At 37.1% G+C, this 21637-nt stretch overlaps 1 protein-coding gene across 2 annotated transcripts in view; it reads right to left on the bottom strand.

Annotated features, from left to right (window-relative positions):
• Positions 1 to 21637, bottom strand: part of SNX27 (sorting nexin family member 27) — an 80405-nt gene that overhangs the window by 13796 nt on the left and 44972 nt on the right. For both annotated transcript variants that reach the window (XM_027533544.1, XM_027533549.1), the window contains exons 3-7: positions 17697 to 17889; positions 16072 to 16136; positions 14146 to 14250; positions 11127 to 11205; positions 7164 to 7327 (exon numbers count right to left, since the gene is read on the bottom strand). In XM_027533544.1, coding sequence (XP_027389345.1) covers positions 7164 to 7327; positions 11127 to 11205; positions 14146 to 14250; positions 16072 to 16136; positions 17697 to 17889 — 606 coding nt within the window. The remainder of the gene's footprint in view (positions 1 to 7163; positions 7328 to 11126; positions 11206 to 14145; positions 14251 to 16071; positions 16137 to 17696; positions 17890 to 21637) is intronic.

The raw sequence follows: 21637 nt of genomic DNA on the forward strand, positions 1-21637 counted from the left end.
AGGGCATTCAGGATGTACCCTCAGTGAGTTACTCCAAAGACAACCCTATGCAGACACCAGGCAGGGAACCACCTGAATCTTCATCAGAAAACTGCCGATTTCCTTCAGGTAGAAATCATTCCCCATAGTCTTTTACAGGAAAACATTTGCCAATTAGAATGAATTCAGGGTTGAAGTCAAGAGACAAGTTCAAATTCTAGCTGTCACGTACCCATATACATTTGAGTACGTCACTTAAACCCTCTCAGTCTGCAAAACAAGAATAAAATCCATATTGAAGGTAGAGAACAAAACAAGATAAAAGATGTTAACAGCTTTGTAAAATATATATAAATCATTACTATCATTGACATTGGCATCATTTGCCTGTTCTGAACCACACAAGGATATATCCTCCCTGGCACTGCCACTGGAAAGAGTATCCCAGTGTCTCCCCAGTCCTAGCCATACAAGTGAGGGTTCACTTAGGCAGAGAGATTACATTCCCAGAGGCGATGCTCAATGAGAACTGCCACCAATGTCCTGCAGAACCTGAACACTATCACCAAAAGACTTGGTGCTCCAGCTAGATCAAATTTAAATCAGTTAGACTGAAAAAGTTGGGAGAGAAGTAAAGAGGGAAAACAAACAAATATTGGTTTATCAATTCAGTATCTCTAATACCTAGAACTGTCCGACTAGTAATAGCACTTAAGTACTTACTGATGACCACTTCCCCTGGGCAGAGGTGGGCCAGAGTGAACATCTACTCCCGCAACTCTAAGTGAACTATTTTCATGTGGGGCAGTAAAAATGTTCTCTCCTCACTCATTTCTAATCAAGATTATATTGCCTGACTAGCTGAGTGGAAAACATAAATATCAGGACACTGGATTCCTTTTTCCCTTAATTGAAAAAAACTTATGAAATAAAAGAGATAATAGTTTTTAAAAATATGTATTACTGAGAGGCACCTAACCAAAACAAGTTTGATCGCACAGCCTCATTCCAGATATTGTTAAGGACTGTAAGCAGTTTTTTGTGATATTCCTTTCATAATTCTAAATGTCATGCTTATGCTAATTCCCTAACTTGTCAATTTTAGACAATGTTGAGTTGCTGCGTTAAAATAAGTTTTGGGCTTCCCTAGTGGCCCAGTGGTAAAGAATCCTCTTGCCAATGTAGAAGACATGGGTTCAACCCTTGATCCCAGAAGATCTCACATGCCTCGGAGCAACTAAGCCCGTGTGCCACAACTACTGAGCCTGTGCTCTAGCCCGGGAGCTGCAACTACTGAATCCACATGCCACAGCTACTGAAGCCTGCGCGCCCTAGAGGCCATGCTCCCCAAAAAAAGAAGTCACGCACTGTAACCAGAGAGTAGCCTCCTGCTCACCTAACTAGAGAAAGTGCTTGCACAGCAATGAAGACCCAGCATAGCCATAAATAAATAAATTATTTTTAAAAATAAATAAAAAGAGTTTTTTAAAAAAAGCTTTAGGGACTACCCTGGTGGTCCAGTGGTTGAGCATCCATGCTTCCACTGCAGAGGGCATGGGTTCAATCCCTGGTTGGGGAACTAGGATCCCGCATACCATAATGTGCAGCCAAAAATCGTAATGTTTTAGCTTTCATATACCACTCCTGCACTCTCTCTTCTTCCTCCAACATCTCAATAAAAACTAAATCAGTAATCAGTATTGAATACTGTACTCAATACATTATTATAAGCATGTAAACATTATTCACAACTAAATCATGTGCTGTTACCAGGGCTTCTTTTCTTATACATTTCGTTCTTCTTTTAAGTTAACTGCCTTACGTTTGTAACTTTCCACATGCCTCTTACCAATTCTTCCACAATAACCAAATACCAAAGTCCTGCTGACTCATTCAAACATTCGTTTTCTAAAAAGTGTTGACCATTCTCATCTATTGCGTCCTGCCTATTCTCTTCACAGGTTTACGCCTCTTAAAATCCATTACGATTATTCTAGTAAGCTTTCAAAAAGTAGTTTAAATGTATGTTTAATCTGGTAGGTTTAGCCAGAAAATAAATATATCCTACTATAGATTTTGACTTTATCAATTTTTTAAGGAAAAGGCACATTACCAGCATTATTATCTAGTATTTCATCAATTCTAAGATGCATAGTTTTCTCACATTTTATTATTCCTATAATTGGGATGTGTCTTATAATCAGTGATATATGTTGTTTAATTGATAGCTTTTTTCTCTTAGCAGTACATAAAATACTAGTGCATCTTACAACTGATGGCATCTTAGAATTGATGAGATGCATGAGACGGTCCCACCATCAAAATATGATACAAAAATATCAACTAAAATTAAGTGAGGGAAAAATTTCAGTATTATTTTCCAAAAGGCACAATTGTTTACCTAGTCAATCATAAAATCATTTGAGCTGCTGTGTACTGCTGGGAATGTAAAACGGTACAGCTGCTATGGAAAACAGTATGGCGGTTCCTCAAAAAATCAGAAACAGAATTTCCATATGATCCAGCCATTGATCATGATTCTGGGGATATTAAGAGCAGAATTTTGAAGAGACATTTACATAACCCTGTTCATAACAGCATTATTCATAATAGCCAAGAGGTAAAAGCAACCCAAATGTCCATCCACAGATGAATAAACAAAATGTGATATACACATACAATGGCATATAATTATTCAGCTTTAATAACATGAATAAGCCTTAAGGACATTATGCTAAATAAAATAAGCAAGTCACAAAAGACAAATAATATATTATTGCACTTACATGAGATATCTAAAGTAGTCAAGTTCACAGAAAGTAGAATGAGAGTTGCCATAAGTAGGGGAGAGGAAAATGAGTTGTTTAATGGGTAGAATTTTAGTTTTGCAAGAGGAAAAAGTTCTGGAGATCTATCACATAATGAAGTGAATTTAACACTACTGAACTGCACATTTTTAAACGGTTGAGTATAAAAAAAAAACAAAAACAAAAACTTACCAAATTATAAATTTTAAATATATACAGTCTATTGTGTCAACTATACTTCAATAAAGCTGTTTAAAAAACTGAAGAAACAGAGTTGAAAAAGTTTTGGGGTATGAGACACTGATACGAAAATAAAAGCTCTTCTATCTATCCACCTAAATGTTTTGGTCTGTTGTTGTTGTTTAGTTGCTAAGTTGTGTCCAACTCTTTGCAACCCCATGGACTACACAGCCCACCAGGCTTCTCTGTCCATGGGATTTCCCAGCCAAGAATACTGGAGTGGGGGTTACCATTTCCTTCTCCAGGGGATTTTCCCGACCCAGGGATCAAACCTCTGTCTATATTGGCAGGTGGATTCTTTACCACTGAGCCACCAGGGAAGCCAGCGCTACTTTTGCTTTACAGTTTTATAATTCAAAAAGTAATTTCACAACCTCTGCTTTGTTTAAAGTTTGATACTGATTAAAAAAAAAAAAAAGTGAACTACTACTATTACCCTTTAACAGATCAGAAAACAGATGTTAACAAAGCTATTTTAAGTATTTACCCAATGGAGAGCTTGTACTTGAACCAGATAGTCTGACTTCTAGAAAATAACTTTTCTACTTCAACAACACAAAGAAAAAATATTCCATTCATAACTGTAATAAAAAAATAGAATACTTGGGAATTAATTTAAAGGGGCATATGTGATCTGATGGCTCAGATGGTAAAGAATCTGCCTGCAAGGCAGAAGACTTGGGTTACACATACACGCACGTGCACGCGCGCACACACACACACACACACACACACACAGTGGTATATTACTGAGCCATAAAAAAGAATGAAATAGCGACATTTTCAGCAACATAAACAGACCTAGAGATTATGATACTAAGCAAAGTCGGTCAGAAAAAGACAAATGCCATATGACATCACTTGTATGTAGAATCTAAAATATGACACAAATAAACATATCTGTAAAACAGAAAACACACTCACAGACACAGAGAACAGATCTGCAGTCACCACAGGGGAGGAAGGATTCTGAGTTTGAGATTAGCAGATGCAAACTATCATATATAGGATGAACAGAGAACAAAGTCATATTATATAGCAATGGGATCTATATTCAATATCCTGTGATAAACCATAATGGAAAAGTATACGGAAAAGAACATGTGTATACACATGCATAACTGAATCACTTTGTTGTACAGTAGAAATTAACACAATTATAAATCAACACTTCAATAAAATGAATTTTTTTAAAAATATGCTCAATATCGCTCATCATTCAGTTCAGTTCAGTCACTCAGTCCTGTCCGACTCTTTGCGACCCCATGAATCGCAGCCCGCCAGGCCTCCCTGTCCATCACCAACTCCCGGAGTTCACTCAGACTCACATCCATTGAGTCAGTGATGCCATCCAGCCATCTCATCCTCTGTCGTCCCCTTCTCCTCCTGTCCCGAATCCCTCCCAGCATCAGAGTCTTTTCCAATGAGTCAACTCTTCCCATGAGGTGGCCAAAGTACTGGAATTTCAGCTTTAGCATCATTCCTTCCAAAGAAATCCCAGGGCTGATCTCCTTCAGAACGGACTGGTTGGATCTCCCACTTCACAATGGTCAGAATAACCATCATTTAAAAGTGTACAAATAAGAAATGCTGGAGACGGTGTGGAGAAAAACAAACCCTCCTACACTGTTGGTAGGAATGTAAATTGGTGCAGCTACTGAGGAAAGTAGCTACACCAATTTTGGGGGGCTCCAAAATCACTGCAGATGGTGACTGCAGCCATGAAATTAAAAGACGCTTACTCCTTGGAAGGAAAGTTATGACCAACCTAGACAGCTTATTAAAAAGCAGAGACATTACTTTGCCAACAAAGGTCCGTCTAGTCAAGGCTATGGTTTTTCCATTGGTCATGGATGGATGTGAGAGTTGGACTATAATGAAAGCTGAGCACTGAAGAATTGATGCTTTTGAACTGTGGTGTTGGAGAAGACTCTTGAGAGTCCCTTGGACTGCAAGGAAATCCACTCAGTCCATAGTAAAGGAGATCAGTCCTGGGTGTTCATTGGAAGGACTGATGCTGAAGCTGAAACTATAATACTCAATACTTTGGCCACCTCATGCAAAGAACAGACTCATTGGAAAAGACTCTGATGCTGGGAGAGATTGACGGCAGGAGGAGAAGGGGACAACAGAGGATGAAACGGTTGGATGACACTACCAACTCAATGGGCATGAGATTGAGTGAACTCCGGGAGTTGCTGATGGACAGGGAGGCTTGGCATGCTGCAATTCATGGGGTCACAAAGAGTCGGACACGGCTGAGCAAATGAACTGAACTGAACTGCGGAAACCAGTATGGAGGTCCTTATAAAACAGAAAGTAGAGCCAAGTTACCATACAATCCAAAAATTCCACTCCTGGGCATATATATGGAGAAAACTAATTCAAAAAGATACAAGAACCCCAATATTCACTGCATTACTATTTATAACAGCCAAGTCATGGAAGCAACCTAGATGTCCATGGATAGATGAATGGATTAAGAACATGTGTGTGTGTGTGTGTGTGTGATAGAGTATTATTCAGCCATAAAATATAATGAAATAATGCCACTTGTAGCAACATGGCTGGAGAAAAACAAGTATCATATGATATCATTTATATGTGGAATCTAAAATATGATACAAATGGACTTCTTTAAAAAACAGAAACAGGGGACTTTCCTGGTAGTCCAGTGGTTAAGACTCCATGCTCCCAATATAGGGGGCATGTGTTTGATCCCTGGTCGGGGAACTAAGCTCCCACATGCTCACCAAAGGGGAAAGTGCAGGGGATAAGTTAGCATAAGATTAACAGATACATACTACTATATACAAAATAGGTAATTAACAAGAACCTACCATTTAGCACAGGGAACTGTATTCAATATCTTGCAATAAACCATAAGAGAAAAGACTATGAAAAAGAATATATATATGCATAGCTGAATCACTCTGCTGTACACCAGAAACTAACACAACATTGTAAATCAACTATACTTCAATAAATTTTTTTAAAAAGATGGAATAAGTAACAACAGAAAAACAAAGGTAAAAAGAGGTGAAAGTGGTTGCCTATGAGAGGAAAGAAGTGGGAATAACTAATATTTTTCATAATAACCTGTGTAGAACTATTTGATGCTTTAAGCTCTATGGATGTATAGTTTTGATGAAAAAAATTTTTAATTTATTATTTTTAATTGAAGGATAATTGCTTTATTGTGCTGGTCTCTGCCATACATCAGCATGAATCAACCATAGGTAATCCGTATGTCTCCTCCCGCTTGAACCTCCCTCCCATCTCCCACCCAATTCCACCCCTCTAGGTTGTCATAGAGCCCCAGTCTGAGTTCTTGAGTCATACAGCAAATTCCCACTGGCTATCTATTTTACATATGGTAGTGTATATGTTTCCATGCCACTCTCTTCAGTCATCCCACCCTTCTGCCTCCCATGCCCGTAAGTCTGTTCTCTATGTCTGCATCTCCACTGCTGCCCTGCAATTAGGTTCCTCAGTACCATCTTTCTAGATTCCATATGCTGCTGCATATATACACATTAATATATGATACTTTTCTTTCTGACTTACTTCACTCTGTATAATAGGCTCTAGAGTCATCTACCTCATTAGCACTGGCTCAAATACATTCCCTTCCATGGCTGAGTAATATTCCGTTGTATATATGTAGCACAGCTTCTTTATCCATTCACCTGTCGATGGACATCTAGGCTGCTTCCATGTCCTAGCTATTGCAAACAGCACTGCAATGAACATTGGGGTACACATGCCTTTTTCAATTATGGTTTTTCTCGGGGTAGTGGGATTGTTGGGTCATATGGTAGTTTTATTTCTAGTTTTTAAAGGAATCTCCATACTGTCTGATAAAGATCTTTTTGAAAAAGTACACAGCCCCGTAATCTTCATTTGCTATTGCTTTAAAAAATAATAATAAATACATTTTGAATTCCAGGATATCCATTTCTTAAACTTATCTTTTGTGGAATTTTACGAATTTCACAAAAAAGAACATTTTATAAATTTAACTAAAATCCAGGAGGCAAAACAACTTACTCAAGGATTCACACAGGATTGGCAAATGACCATTATATACAAACAGAAAGAGAAAAAAGGCTTCTCCAGGGAGATCAATTTACCTACCTGATGAAAGAAGTACGTAACAGCAAGGTCATTGTCATTTAAGAGGATTTCTTCTTCTGTCGTAAAAAGCCACTTTCGAATGGTCAAGCAGGTACCTGGCACAGCTGATGTGTAATTCTGGACGTAGAGTTTATGGGGAAATTCATTAGGTGCCAGCTTACGCACTAGAGAGAAGACAAAACAAAGCATGCCAGAGTGAGAAGACATAAAAGGCATTTCCTTAGTATGAACTGTGTAAAGCAGACAAGAATGGAGTTGATCATTAACCAGGACATCAGCTTAGACCGTCAAGGAGCTCTGCCTTGGGACCACAAAATATCTATTTGTCTAGCCAAATCTATGCCTTCTAATATGACCAGCCAGTTGAACCTCAAGCTAACTGAAATCTATCACCTGAATGACACGCCCTTCAGTTAACATGCTGACTCTGCGGACAGCACCTACTCCAACGTCAGTTAAAATATCTGATCCATTATTGGGCAAGTTATGGCAATGACCACTGAACCTCTTTAAAGCAAGTCTCCCCTTTTATCCAGCTATAGTGTATTTTATTTACTTATGGTGCTTTTATTCTTAAGAGCTGAAAGGCTCTCCCTATCCCTCCACAAATATAAGACATTCATCAAAGTGAAAAGTGTCTTCTGGGCAGCATTATTTCCTCTTCCTAACAATGTCAAGCAAGATAAAACACTACCACTTTTAATTTCTATACTGTTTCTCTTGAAAAAGGCTGAGTTCTTTCTCTTGATGTTTACTATCTTTGAAGGAAGTGAAGTTGCTCGGTCGTGTCCCACACTTTGTGACCTGTGGACTGTAGCCCACCAGGCTCCTCCGTCCATGGGATTCTCCAGGCAAGAATACTGGAGTGGGTTGCCATTTCCTTCTCCAGGGGAATTTCCTGACCCAGGGATCGAACCCAGGTCTCCCGCATTGCAGGCAGATGCTTTATTTTAAGCTCTGAGCCACCAGGGAAGCCAGTGTTACTGTCTTTGTAACACTGCAAAAGACAGATTTTGTATTTTTCATTTTATTTGTTAACTAAAGCTTATACAGCGGAAGTGACAAATAGATTCAGGGGATTAGATCTGATAGAGTGTCTGAAGAACTATGGACGGAGGCTCGTGACATTGTACAGGAGGCAGTGATCAAGACAATCCTCAAAAAAAAAGGAAATGCAAAAAGGCAAAATGGTTGCCTGAGGAGGCCTTACAAACAGCTATGAAAAGAAGAGAAGCAAAAGGAAAAGGAGAAAAGGAAAGATATGCGCATTTGAATGCAGAGTTCCAAAGAATAGCAAGGAGAGATAAGAAAGCCTTCCTCAGTGATCAGTGCAAAGAAACAGAGGAAAACAATAGAATGGGAAAGACTAGAGAAATTAGAGCTACCAAGGGAACATTTCATGCAAAGATGGGCACAATAAAGGACAGAAATGGAATGGACCTAACAGAAGCAGAAGATATTAAGAAGAGGTGGCAACAATACACAGAACTGTACAAAAAAGATCTTCATGACCCAGATAATCACGATGGTGTGATCACTCACCTAGAGCCAGACATCCAGGAATGTGAAGTCAAGTGACCTTAGGAAGTATCACTACAAACAAAGCTTAGTGGAGGTGATGGAATTCCAGTTGAGCTATTTCAAATCCTAAAAGATGATGCTATGAAAGTGCTGCACTCAATATGCCAGCAAATTTGGAAAACTCAGCAGTGGCCACAGGACTGGAAAAGGTCAGTTTTCATTCCAATCCCAAAGAAAGGCAATGCCAAAGAATGCTTCAATTACTGCACAATTTCACTCATCTCACACGCTAGCAAAGTAATGCTCAAAATTCTCCAAGCCAGGCTTCAACACTACATGAACCGTGAACTTCCAGATGTTCAAGCTGGATTTAGAAAAGGCAGAGGAACCAGAGATCAAATTGCCAGCAGCCACTGGATCATCAAAAAAGTGAGAGAGTTCCAGGGAAACATCTACTTTTGCTTTATTGACTATGCCAAAGCCTTTGACTATGTGGATCACAACAAAATGTGGAAAATTCTGAAAGAGATGGGAATTCCAGACCACCTAACCTGCCTCCTGAGAAATCTATATGCAGGTCAAAAAGCAACAGTTAGAACTGGACATGGAACAATAGACTGGTTCCAAATCGGGAAAGAAGTATGTCAAGGCTGTCTATTGTCACCCTGCTTATTTAACTTAAATGCACAGTACATCATGAGAAATGCTGGACTGGATGAAACACAAGCTGGAATCAAGATTTTGCCAGGAAAAACATCAATAACCTCAGATATGCAGATGACACCACCCTTATGGCAGAAAGCAAAGAAGATCTAAAGAGCCTCTTGATGAAAGTGGAGAGTGAAAAAGTTGGCTTAAAACTCAACATTCAGAAAACTAAGATCATGGCATCTGGTCCCATCACTTCATGGCAAATAGATGGGGAAACAATGGAAACAGTGACAGACTTTATTTTGTTGGGCTCCAAAATCACTGCAGATGGTGACTGCAGCCATGAAATAAAAAGACGCATATCCTTGGAAGAAAAGCTATGACCAACCTAGACAGCTTATTAAAAAGCAGAAACGTTACTTTGCCAACAAAGGTCCATCTAGTCAAAGCTATGGTTTTTCCAGTAGTCATGGATGGATGTGAGAGTTGGACCATAAAAAAAGTTGAGCACCAAAGAACTGATGCTTTTCAACTGTGGTGTTGGAGAAGACTCTTGAGAGTCCCTTGGACTGCAAGGAGATTCAACCAGTCCATCCTAAAGGAAATCAGTCCTGAATATTCATTGGAAGGACTGATGCTGAAGCTGAAACTCCAATACTTTGGCCACCTAATGCAAAGAACTGACTCATTGGAAAAGACCCTGATGCTGTGAAAGATTAAAGGCAGGAGGTGAAGGAGATGACAGAGGATGAGATGGTTGGATGGTATCACGGACTCAATGGGCATGAGTTTGAGTAAACTCCGGGAGTTGGTGATGGACAGGAAGACCTGGCGTGCTGCAGTTCATGGGGTTGCAGTCGGACATGACTGAGTGACTGAACTGAACTGAAAAGCTTAGAAAAGAAGGATAAGATTAGAATCCAAGTGTCCTGGTTCCTTAACAATTCTTTGCAACATTTATGTCTGCCTATTAGACTACAGAGAGTTGGGAAGACAATAAATAATTGCAAAATAGCTGCTTTAGGGGGAATCAAAGTTGTTCTACCTTGACCTGGGATGACAGGGCGATTCAAATCTCCCAAACTCTCTCCCTTTCCAGAATGGGGAAATTCTGATTTACTGATATTATCTGTTGTTTCTGGCCTTACCCCTATATATGTATGATGTGGAAAAACCCATAAACCATTGGAAATCTGTCATTTGAAGACAGCCTTCCGACTTCCTCCCCTTTGTGGTCTCAATGAAACTGTCCCTAGCTTTTATAAAATAATACGTAAGAGAAAATCTCTGTCACCATGCAATAAAACCTCCTAGAGGACCTGTTTACACAGAAACTTAAATACATGCATTAAAGCAAAGCCTTTTAATCAGTGTATCTCTTTCTAACTCCTGAAAAGAAAAAGCTATTCTTAAAAATCTACAAAAAGCATAAAGAACACTAAAACAAGTTGTAGTTAAATAAAATCTCCTCTTTTTAAGGTGGTTTCACTAGAATATATTAATTTTAAATCTCTGATTTTTAAAAATCTCATGAAAATATCTGCTTCAGTGCTGGGTGCAAGGAATCAACACTGACAGAAGAGGAAAAAGGCTATCAGATACCTAGACTTGGGCTTAATGGGATTTGTCCTGTCTGCTTGTTAGAAACAGGTCCAATTAGTGGGACTGCCCTGTGTCTTCAATATCTTCTTCTCTAGGCCAACAGTTTCAATCTGACAGCTTCTGGGATATTTGGTACATTAGTATTAGAATAAAATATTCCCAAACTTAATATTAGTCACTGGCACTTACCAAAGGAATGATTGATCACTTCAAATAAGGCAAAGTAATTCACTGTGGTACTGTCCATGCCAACCTTTGCTGCAATTGCCTAAAGTGTAAACGATATAGATTAGTTTCAGGGAAACTAAGCACAGTTTCACGGGGCTGGGAAAAGATAGATGTATGCATGAGAAGCAGGGAGAAGAGAAGGGCCTCATTACCTTGGTTTCATATAAACTAAATCCATGGTCCATAGCTACTCTTCTTTGTATGTATGTATACATACATGCATCAAACAAAAGGGTAAAAATACCTATAGTATTTGACCCAAATAGCTATGACCTCTAAATACAAATTTTGAAGCTATTAATAGTCTCTCCTTAAATATCAGCTTTGCTCTCTGAAATATAACTTCATCTCATAAGGCTCTTTTTTAACAGCACTTAACTGAAGTGGCTTAGCAGCGGCAGCAGCAAGGCATGTGCTTCACAAGGACAGATTTTAAGAGGAAAATAAATTCTTATAAATATCTAGTCTTACACATTCAGCCTACATTTTAATACAGGCCGTTACCATACAAGATCTATATCCTTGGTTCTTGAGCTTAAAACACTGGTTATCAATTTTTTTTCATACTTCACAAATTATTCTTGTTTACTTTTCAGATAATCCATGTCTCATGCTTGGGACCTCCATTTCCTAAGAATTATTGTCATTCTTGTCCACATGAAAAAAGCAAATTGTTGGAACAACATGTCACTTTGAACAAGTATCAGTCCTCTCTAGAAACTAAGGTCCTAACGTGACAAATAAAAAGAAACTGAAAGATCTATATGCAAATAAAAGAAAACTGAAATTACATACAAACAACAACAAAACACAAAGCAAAAAACATAACTAGTAGTATCAAAGTTCCTTTTCAAGGTCAATCCCAAAATGTATAAATAAGGTGTTAATTAAACAAGAAAAAGCTGTTGAGTATTAGTGTCTCAGTAAACCAAACATAAGTATATCCTTCTTCCCAGATCTGCTCACGAAGCAGACCTAGGGTCATCCCTGAAGTGAGGTAGAAACTGGAGACTCTGAGTGATCTAAGCTACAATTCTATACTGCACCAGACAGGAACTGATATCTTCTCAGGGTCTGGAAAATGGCTTATAGCTAGAAGTCTCAGTAATCAGGTAAGGAGAGAACTGAAAAAAAAAATTACACCTTTGTAGAGAAATACTGAAAACAAAACATCATTAAGCTATATAAAATTAATGTTTTCCTTGTAATCAATCTACCATTTTATAACTTCTGAAATACCTCAGATCCTGTACACACCCTTTGCCATGGTATAAAGTAAATGTTTGGGGGATAATTTATTTGCTACAAAGTAGAAATAAGCACTAATATCCAGACTAACCTGCTAGTCTCTCTGAAAACCTTTATCAAATCAAGATTAACGACCAAAGAAAAGGCCTAAAAGAAACAATTATACCCAGCACCTGGATCATGATCTTTAAATACCATTCCTCACTGAAAGGAAACAGGACTCCTTGGGGAAATGGCTGATTCTATATCTAGTATAGGAAATATACAAAGATGAGCCCAGAGCATCTTGTTGTAAGCAAGGATGCTATCATAAACAAATGAGTTGCACCAAAAAAACCCACAGAAGCAGACATGAAGGAGCTTCCAATGACCAAAGACAGAACAATGTGAGCACCAAAAAGAATACTGCTTTTGATTAAATCATGCTGAGTATCTAAAAACCCACATGATACTAAAAAAAAAAAATCTCACTGGATATCACTGGAATCAATAAGGGCACCATTTCTTTATACCACAAATTGGCAATAAAAGGGAAGAATTACATATTTATCCCCTCTTCCCTACAAACTGTATTTCAGGATACCAAATAGCCTTAGTTGATAAGGGAACATTCTTATAGAAGAATTCTAGTTAATAAACGTGAAGACATGAGAGAATTGGAAAATCAGCATTTTGCAACCCTTAATAAAATCACTGGTTACAACAGCAATCATCAGTGAAAAACTCAATGAATAAAAAAAATCAGTGGAGTAAACAATGGAGATATCAAGTTATTACCACCTAAAGCTACTAATTAATCACTAAAAGTGGATAACCAAATATTGTGTTCCTCTTGTTGAGAAGTAATATGAAGTATATAGCACAGATTATGACGTACTCTTAACAGAAAAGCAGAACCTAATTGAGCCTCTAGAGAAAAATTCATTTATAGAAAATATAAGGAAACAGAAAGACATATTAAATGACATAAACAGACAAAAGAAACAAATGGGTACATTCAGAATGTGGAACATTCCACAGGACACAGACCCAATTTCTGCAATAAAGCAAATAATCTGGGGGGAAAAGTTGGGGAAGGGGAGGAAAGGGAGCTGGCCCTATATTAAAACAAACATAAAAACCAAGTATCACATGAGGACCTTGTTTAGATCCACATTTTAACAAACCAACTGTAAAGAATCATTTTTAGACAACTGGGAAACTTGACTATGGATTTGTTATTAGTTAATACCATGCAAGTAGTTAATTTTTTAGGTTTGATAATGGTTTTGTGATTATATAAGAAGAATGTCCGTATTTTTTAGAGATGCATACAGAAATGCATACAGGTCCAATAACATGGAATTTGTCTTAAAATATTTAAACAAAGGAAAAGGAAAACTGTATATGCAACACAAATGTGGCAAAATCTTGAGGATTATTAGATATGAGTGATGAGAACATGGAACTTCATGGTACTAGTCTATTTTCATGTACATTATAAAGTTTTTACAATTAAAAAGAGGGGGTACTAATCACAACCAATACAACCTAAGACATTTATTGCCTTTCTTTTAAGAAAGACAAAGTACATTCAAATTAATAATAGTTAACATCAACAGTAGCAGCTAATATTTAATAAATTTATTACATGCCAGATACTCCATGCACTTTATATGTATTAACTCATTTAATCTATCTTTCTCCATTTTAAACCAACCAATGTAAGTCTACTTGTTCAAGTTTAATTTACCTGATATACTTGGTCTGTAGTACTATTCTTTTTAACCCTGACTGTAACTGTCGTTCCATCTGGTAATGCTACTCTCAGCTCTACATCGGACACACCATTGTAATTCTGGGGAAAAGACAGAAAAAGAATTAATTAAAAAAAAATTATGACCCAGTATATCTTCACTCTCCTTGCAACATGCTAGCTAAACAACAACCTAAACTTGTGACAGAAAGAAAACGAGTTTCAATGAAAAGGGGAAAAAAGACATCTTATAAATCAATACATTTACATTTTATAAGTCAGTCATAAAGCTGACTTTCGGCTGCAGCAAAAGTTAACCTTTAAGAGGAACAGGAAGGAAAGAAATACGTTAAACTCAATGTGTTCATATCAAAAACAGAAAACTTGTGTGAAGCAGTTTAGGTCAAACACAGATGAGATTTTTGGCTTACTTTCAAACATTCAGAACTCACAAATGAGAAAAGAAAACAACTGAAAGCAGTAGTTTCAACAAATATTCTCTGGTTTTAAATGGTCAGGCATGGGCTTCCCTGGTAACCGGTCAATGGTAAAGAATCCACCTGCCAATGCAGGAGACACAGGTCTGATGCTGGGTTGGGAAGATTCCCTGGAGGAGGAAATGGCAACCCACTCCAGTATTCTTGCCTGGGAAATCCCATGGACAGTGGAGCCTGGTGGGCTACCATCCATGGGGTCTCAAAGAGTTGGACACAACTTAGCAACTGAACAACAATATCAGACTGGCTCAAGTGGAATTCCAAGTTCCTTTCCAGACTCTGAAATAACCACCACACCTTTGAAAGGAAAAATTGATGAAACTCAGGAATCTGCATTAGTCTGGAACATGTACAATTTTATTCAAGCAAAGAGTAAACAATTCTTATCCTCCTTAATTCAAAAGAAGTCCTTTTCTCTTACTGCTTTTGATAAATTTACACATTCCTCTAATAAACTGTGACCTTGTAATTTTTACTATAGAGAAACAACTATTTAGGAACAAATAGTTCCTAAATACCACTTTTAAAAAAGTAAAATTGCCTAAAATCATCCTAAGCATTACTTTGTTATAAGCCCTTGTCTGTAAGAACTTTTAATCCAGTTGGGAAAATAAAATATATACATATAAAATAATCAATGAATAACATACTAGTACAATAGCATTACACAGTCATTTGTCTATTCAATTAGTATTTATTAAGCACCTACAATATGTTTAACATTGTGCTACGGCACTGGGAATATAAAGATGATCAAGATTTAGCTCTTGTTCTGAAGATCTCATGTACAGCATGGTGATCATAGTTAACAATACTATTTCGTATATCTGAAATTTGCTAAGGGGCAGATCAGAAGTGAAGAAAGGAAGGAAGGGAAGATGGAAGGATGGAAGGAAGAAAAGAACAAGAAAGAAGGGAGGAAACAGTAATGAGGTGATAAATATGTTAACTTGACCATGGTGATCATTTCACAATTTATACAGATATCAAAACATTAAATCATACACCTAAATAGATACAATTCCTATCTGACAATTATATGTCAAAAAGCTGAAAAGAAAATAATTAAGATTTAGCTCTTACATACATGTAGCTCATACTCTAGTAAAGTAAAATTATAAAGTGATAACCTGACTATATGTATAAAAAATTAGAGAATGAGATAGCAACAAGGTGATAATTAAGTGGTACTGACTGCAGAAGTTCTTGGTGGAATAGAAAATTAATGACTTGAGCATCAGGAAGGAGTCAAAGAGAAGGTGGACCTAGCACTAGAACATGAAGGATAAGCAGAACACGTAAAAAAAGGAAGTTGAAAAACTAGTCATTTGGAGAATTTATGGCAATTCAATCCAGAATCAATAACTTCAATTTTCCCCACAAGGAGCCAAGAGGGAAATAGTCACTGTAGTGGGTATTCACCTACCTCATCTGATTCTGATAGAAATTCCTGCATGATGTCACTTTCGCCAATGACTCGTATTGAGCACACTATAGAAAACAAAGATAGAATCTGGCATGAGGCCCTAAAATCAAGAATATATAGTCAAGAACATATCAAGATTTAAATATAAATCATCAGTAGCAGGCAATGCTGAAGTAGTATGCCATCCATGACACGTGGTATTTTAAGGCACAACAAACATTTATATATGAAGTAGAACGGAGGAATAATAGAATGTACAAAGAAACAGCTTGCTAAAAACATTAAATTAGACAAATGAAGTCATTCATAAAAGAGAAATAAAAGTTCAGTAAATCCAACTTTGCTGGCTTGTGTTAATAAGCCAGAGAATACAGCAAGAGTACGGACAATTAGGAATGTATCAAACACACAATTAAAATACAAAGAAAAATATCTATTTGGCATAAGAGAAGGTCAGTAAGAGAATCATTAACATTTAAAGCCACTTTGGGAAAAAAGGGGTAATCAAGTATTAATCTGAGTACCTCTTCTCATCTCACAAAGTTTAACTTCAAAACAACTACAAGTGAAAAAAAGAGAGAGAGAGAAAGGGAAAAGGAAGGAAAGGAAAACAGGCAGGTAGGTAGGTAATCATCTAAGAGAGTCAACTTCTTAACATTCTCATGGGGATAATAAATTACACTGCTGATTTTACTTCATTTTATTAAAAAAAAACCTGTACTCTTTTTCATTTCCCAAGGGCTGTGTTTAGAGGCCATTCCACATTAGAGAAGTTAAAAATAGATGAAGTTTAACTACCTTCTATGAGGAAACGGTTTTTCTTCAGGGAAAGCTCTCTACCAAAGTTTTAAAAAATTCAACTAGGTCAATTAGTTCTTCTATAAGGACACAGAATTACTAAATACCACATAAGACCATTATTCTATTAAATGAGTATTTTAAAGAAAAAACTATTGCATGCCCAGCAAATTATATAACTCTATATCAAAGCAAGGTCTCTTCTCTGTGCCACAAACTGAACCATCATATTTAGGAGATCTTTGTCATTTCTCCCTGCCTTTCTAGATAAATGAATGTCTCAGCTTCCACATACAAAGATTCCTAATGTCTTGTTTGCAAGCCCTGAGATATTAATAACAAGTTAGTTTTAATATTTCTACCTATAACCTGCTAAGAACAAGGGGACTTTAGCTCGCTCACAACTCAGCAAACCTGTCCAAAAGGAATAAGGAATTTTCAAGTAGGCTATGTCAGTAAACTAAGAATCACTTTCATTAAAATGTCTTAAATACCTAGCTTCCAAATAAATTTGGCATGTTGAGTGTGTATGTGTTTGCTGGAAAATAATATAACCCTATAAATAAAGGTCCTTAATGCATAACAAAATAATTATGCATTTTTCTATTGTTGTTAAGTGTTCAGTGAATCAATAATATAGGCTATTAACTGTTGTACTGAACAGTTCAGTGTTGGGCTTTAACGCTCAGATCAATCAACATCTATAGTCAGAAATGTGACTTTCACTATTCAGTTTCCGGAAACTTAGCTATGCAGCTTAGGAGCCACAACATACTATCTTGACCAGATGTTTACTCAAGATAATAGAGTTTAATAGGCTGGCTTACCTTTTTCTAGATATTCTTCCAACCCCCGACGTCGGGCATCTAATTGCTGTTCTGATAAAGAGAATGGCCACTTCCCTGGAAGTCGGGGAAATGTAAAGTTGGCAAACTCTCTCTTCAGGTTCTGGTGTAAGATGGCAAATTCCCGGTACCGCTTAGAACACAGCTGCCTCCCTGCCATGTAAACATTGTAGACCTGGTGAGGGGGAAGGACAAAAAAAAAAGCCTACTTACTACATATTAAATCACAGAATCACCTAGAGTCAGGCTCAGATTAACACTGGTTAGATCAGAGAAGGCAATGGCACCCCACTCCAGTACTCTCGCCTGGAAAATCCCATGGATGAAGGAGCCTGGTAGGCTGCAGTCCATGGGGTCATGAAGAGTCGGACACAACTGAGCGACTTCACTTTCACTTTTCACTTTCATGCATTGGAGAAGGAAATGGCAACCCACTCCAATGTTCTTGCCTGGAGAATCCCAGGGACGAGGGAGCCTGGTGGGCTGCCATCTATGGGGTTGCAGAGTCGGACACAACTGAAGTGACTTAGCAGCAGCAGCAGCAGCAGCAGGTATATTTCTCTATATACTTAACAGAGAATTTACGTTCAAGGTCACAATAAAACAAGATTTACTTTTAATAAACATGCCAGAAATTGTATGTAAAAAAGACAGATACTGCCTTCAAGGGGCCCACGATCTTATTTTTGCTATTACAATTAAACTCCAGCACACTGTTTTAAATATCTTTGGAGCCAATTATCAGTTTTTATTTTCAGAAAATTAAAAATCATTCAAAGCCAATGTGAATGAACAAGCAAGCAAATTTGGAGAGAGATGTAAAAAAGTTAGAACTGATCATAAAGCAAAGTGACTGACATTTGTGTGTGAACCACATTTCCAAAGAAAAGGTCTAAACAATGATGTAAGCAATACTGGTATTTTTGCTACCAAAAAGATCATTTTTGCCAAAGCTCCTTTTTAAAATCAGATGTCCCTAGTTTTGGTCTTCTCCTTTCCAACATTAAAACAGAGTTAACAAAAAGCTGAAGAATAAATGTACTCTAAGGACCTCCTCATAATAATAAACAGTTAATAATCCTCATAAAAAAGTAGACAGATTTTTGTCTATTGTTCACAGATGCATACCAAGCTTCTAGAATAGGGCCTGGGGCACGGTAGGCACTCAGTAAATATTTGATGGAGAAATGAATGTATATATGTGCAATTCTTAGATATGTGTCCTCATAAAGGAAAGTGGTAGGATACATGATCCAAAAACATCAAGTAAGTAACTTTGTAGTCTCAGAACATATCAAATTACACAGAGATGGGAAAATTAGCCCCAAATCACACTTACTGGATTAGCAAAAATCAGTCAAAAATTTAAACGTGCACAAAACAGGTCATCTACTCATGTAATCAAGACTTAGTCACTGAACATAGAACAGACTGGTGGTTGCTAAGAGGGAAGGGGTTGGGGGAGAGATGGGAGTAGCAGGCTGGGGTTACCAGACGTAAGCTTTTATATACAGAATGGATGAACAACAAGGTCCTACTGTACAGCATAGAGAACTATATTCAATATCCTATGATTAAACCATAATGGAAAAGAACATAAAAAATAAAGTGTATATATATATATATGTATGAATGTATACAAAAAAGAATATATATATATTCTTATAAAAGAATATATAACTGAATCACTTTGTTGTACAGATGTAGTTAACACAATTACTCTAAATCAACTATACTTCAATTTAATACATAAACAAAGACTTAGACACTGAGAATGTATACACCAAACCATTTCCTTCAGTCTCAAGAAGAATCTTTTCCATGCTTCTATGATTTAAGAAGTATAAATTAAATGTAATAATAATTTAGTCATTCAAAATTCCTTTCTCACAACTCTCCTCCTATGATCCTCCCATAAGCAAAGCCTCTAACTACTATCAGTGTCCAGGGAATGAATACAATCCTGATCAACAAGTTTTCTTCTTATAATTATCATGCAAATTTGTAACTGATTGTAATGAATCACATGTAATACCAAGTATTCCCATCACTGCCTTCTAAAGACTATGACTACATTTCCCCAGTGATGATCACTTGAGTGATCTCAAGTCTAACAAAACATTTCTTAGGGTAGAAAGAATCCTAAAACTTAAGAGGCCTTTGTGACAATTTCAACCCTAAAATTTCAGTTTCTCATAAGGTGAGAACAGTAACATCAAATAGCCTCTCACCACCCACCTCTTCCCACTTAAATGTGAAGTCAAAGGGAACAGAACTATAAATAGGATGCCTGACAGTTCAGTAATACATCCATGCAGGTAGGAATGGCTTCCACAAGAGCTAAACCATTTTTATATTAGCGGTGCTTAGCAAACGGAAAACATACAAAAATATATTACAACAGTGATGCTTTGTTCTTCATTTGTCCTTAAAATTAACCTATGATCCATTAGTATTCATTTCGCTGATTTGGACACACTCATTTGCAAAGAAAAGGACTGATTCCCCACTGAATCAACTCGTGAAAGTCCATGAGAAATGACCATGGTCTCATTACAAATGAGAATGGTCTGTCAAAAAATATATTTGCCAGACAAGAAGGAGATTATCATAAAATAGGGACTAAAGATATAGGCAGGCAGGCAGTACTTCTAGGATCTTTCCATCTTAATGTAAACCCCAGACTGGCTGGCTCATACATGGAATTAGACAGTTTGTCTAGCTTGCGAGAACATGTTGAATTTAACGATCACTGGTCACTGTCTTCTCCAACTGACCATATCCTACAAAACTTCAAAAGTTGGAATGTTCAGATTGCAAAGTCAGCTTCCAAGGGTAACAAGTTATTGCCCTCTTGAGATACTCTTTGCTGAGTTCGACCCCAATGAGGGAAAAGGAATGAATTATGAGTGGGGAAAGTGTAAAACTTATCTGATCGGTGATCTGGATTCTGCAAATAAAAGTTTCAAAATTCAGCTTTGAAATAATTTCTAAATTTCTGGATTCTGCAAATAAAAGTTTCAAAAATCAGCTTTGAAATAATTTTTAAATTTCTCTATATGTAAATGTTGAAAATCCATGCCGTACCATTTTGCTTTATCCTCATGACTCAATTCTGTGGAATGGATGCCAGAAAGTGGTAACTGATAAATTCTCACAAAAGCACAAACCACTGTAGGGAAAGCAATTCTAGTAATATCTGGGCTCTATATTCAATATCAAAAAACAAAATTCCAGGTAACAGAGATCTTTATTTTGTTGGTTCCTTAATCCCCACTTACAGATTTCTTAAGGCTGTTAAATGGTAACATCTCATTCTGTGTAGGATCTGAATATTAAAATGTTCTTTCTCAAGTCTCTAGTAACCCACATGAATTGTGCTACTGAACACACAGAAGAGAATCTCCTTAAACAATGCAAAAGTGATCAGACACAATATTGTAAAGCAATTATCCTCCAAGAAGAAGAAAAAAAGAATGACACCACCACCCAAGTTCTGCCTCCAAATGTCAAACAGACATTCATCTGGTTCATGCTACTGATCTGCATAAATCCTCAATGTACATTAGGACCAACAAATTGTTTCCAATGCCACCTTGCCATTTAATCTTGCTTTTAGCTGAAAATTTGTCTTCCAAAGGACACCTTATTGGCTATTCACAAGCTGCTTATAACAGCAAAAGGAGATTCAGCATTCTTATCTGATTTCTGAGTGAAATGCATGAGATCCTTAACTAAGGGATTCTTTCCCAATGCTGAAGTATTTAGGTTTCTTCTTGGAAAGAAAAAAATCAAAAGACAACAAGATGCTACTAAAGAACTTAGGCTACGTGTGTGTGTTTTCCCTAATGTAGATCGTAAATGGCATCTATTTTCTTTATTTGGACCTCAGGTGTATAGAATTGGGTTAACAACAATCCTTG

Source organism: Bos indicus x Bos taurus, chromosome 3 (assembly GCF_003369695.1).
Source record: "Bos indicus x Bos taurus breed Angus x Brahman F1 hybrid chromosome 3, Bos_hybrid_MaternalHap_v2.0, whole genome shotgun sequence".
Classification (NCBI taxonomy): Eukaryota; Metazoa; Chordata; class Mammalia; order Artiodactyla; family Bovidae; genus Bos; species Bos indicus x Bos taurus.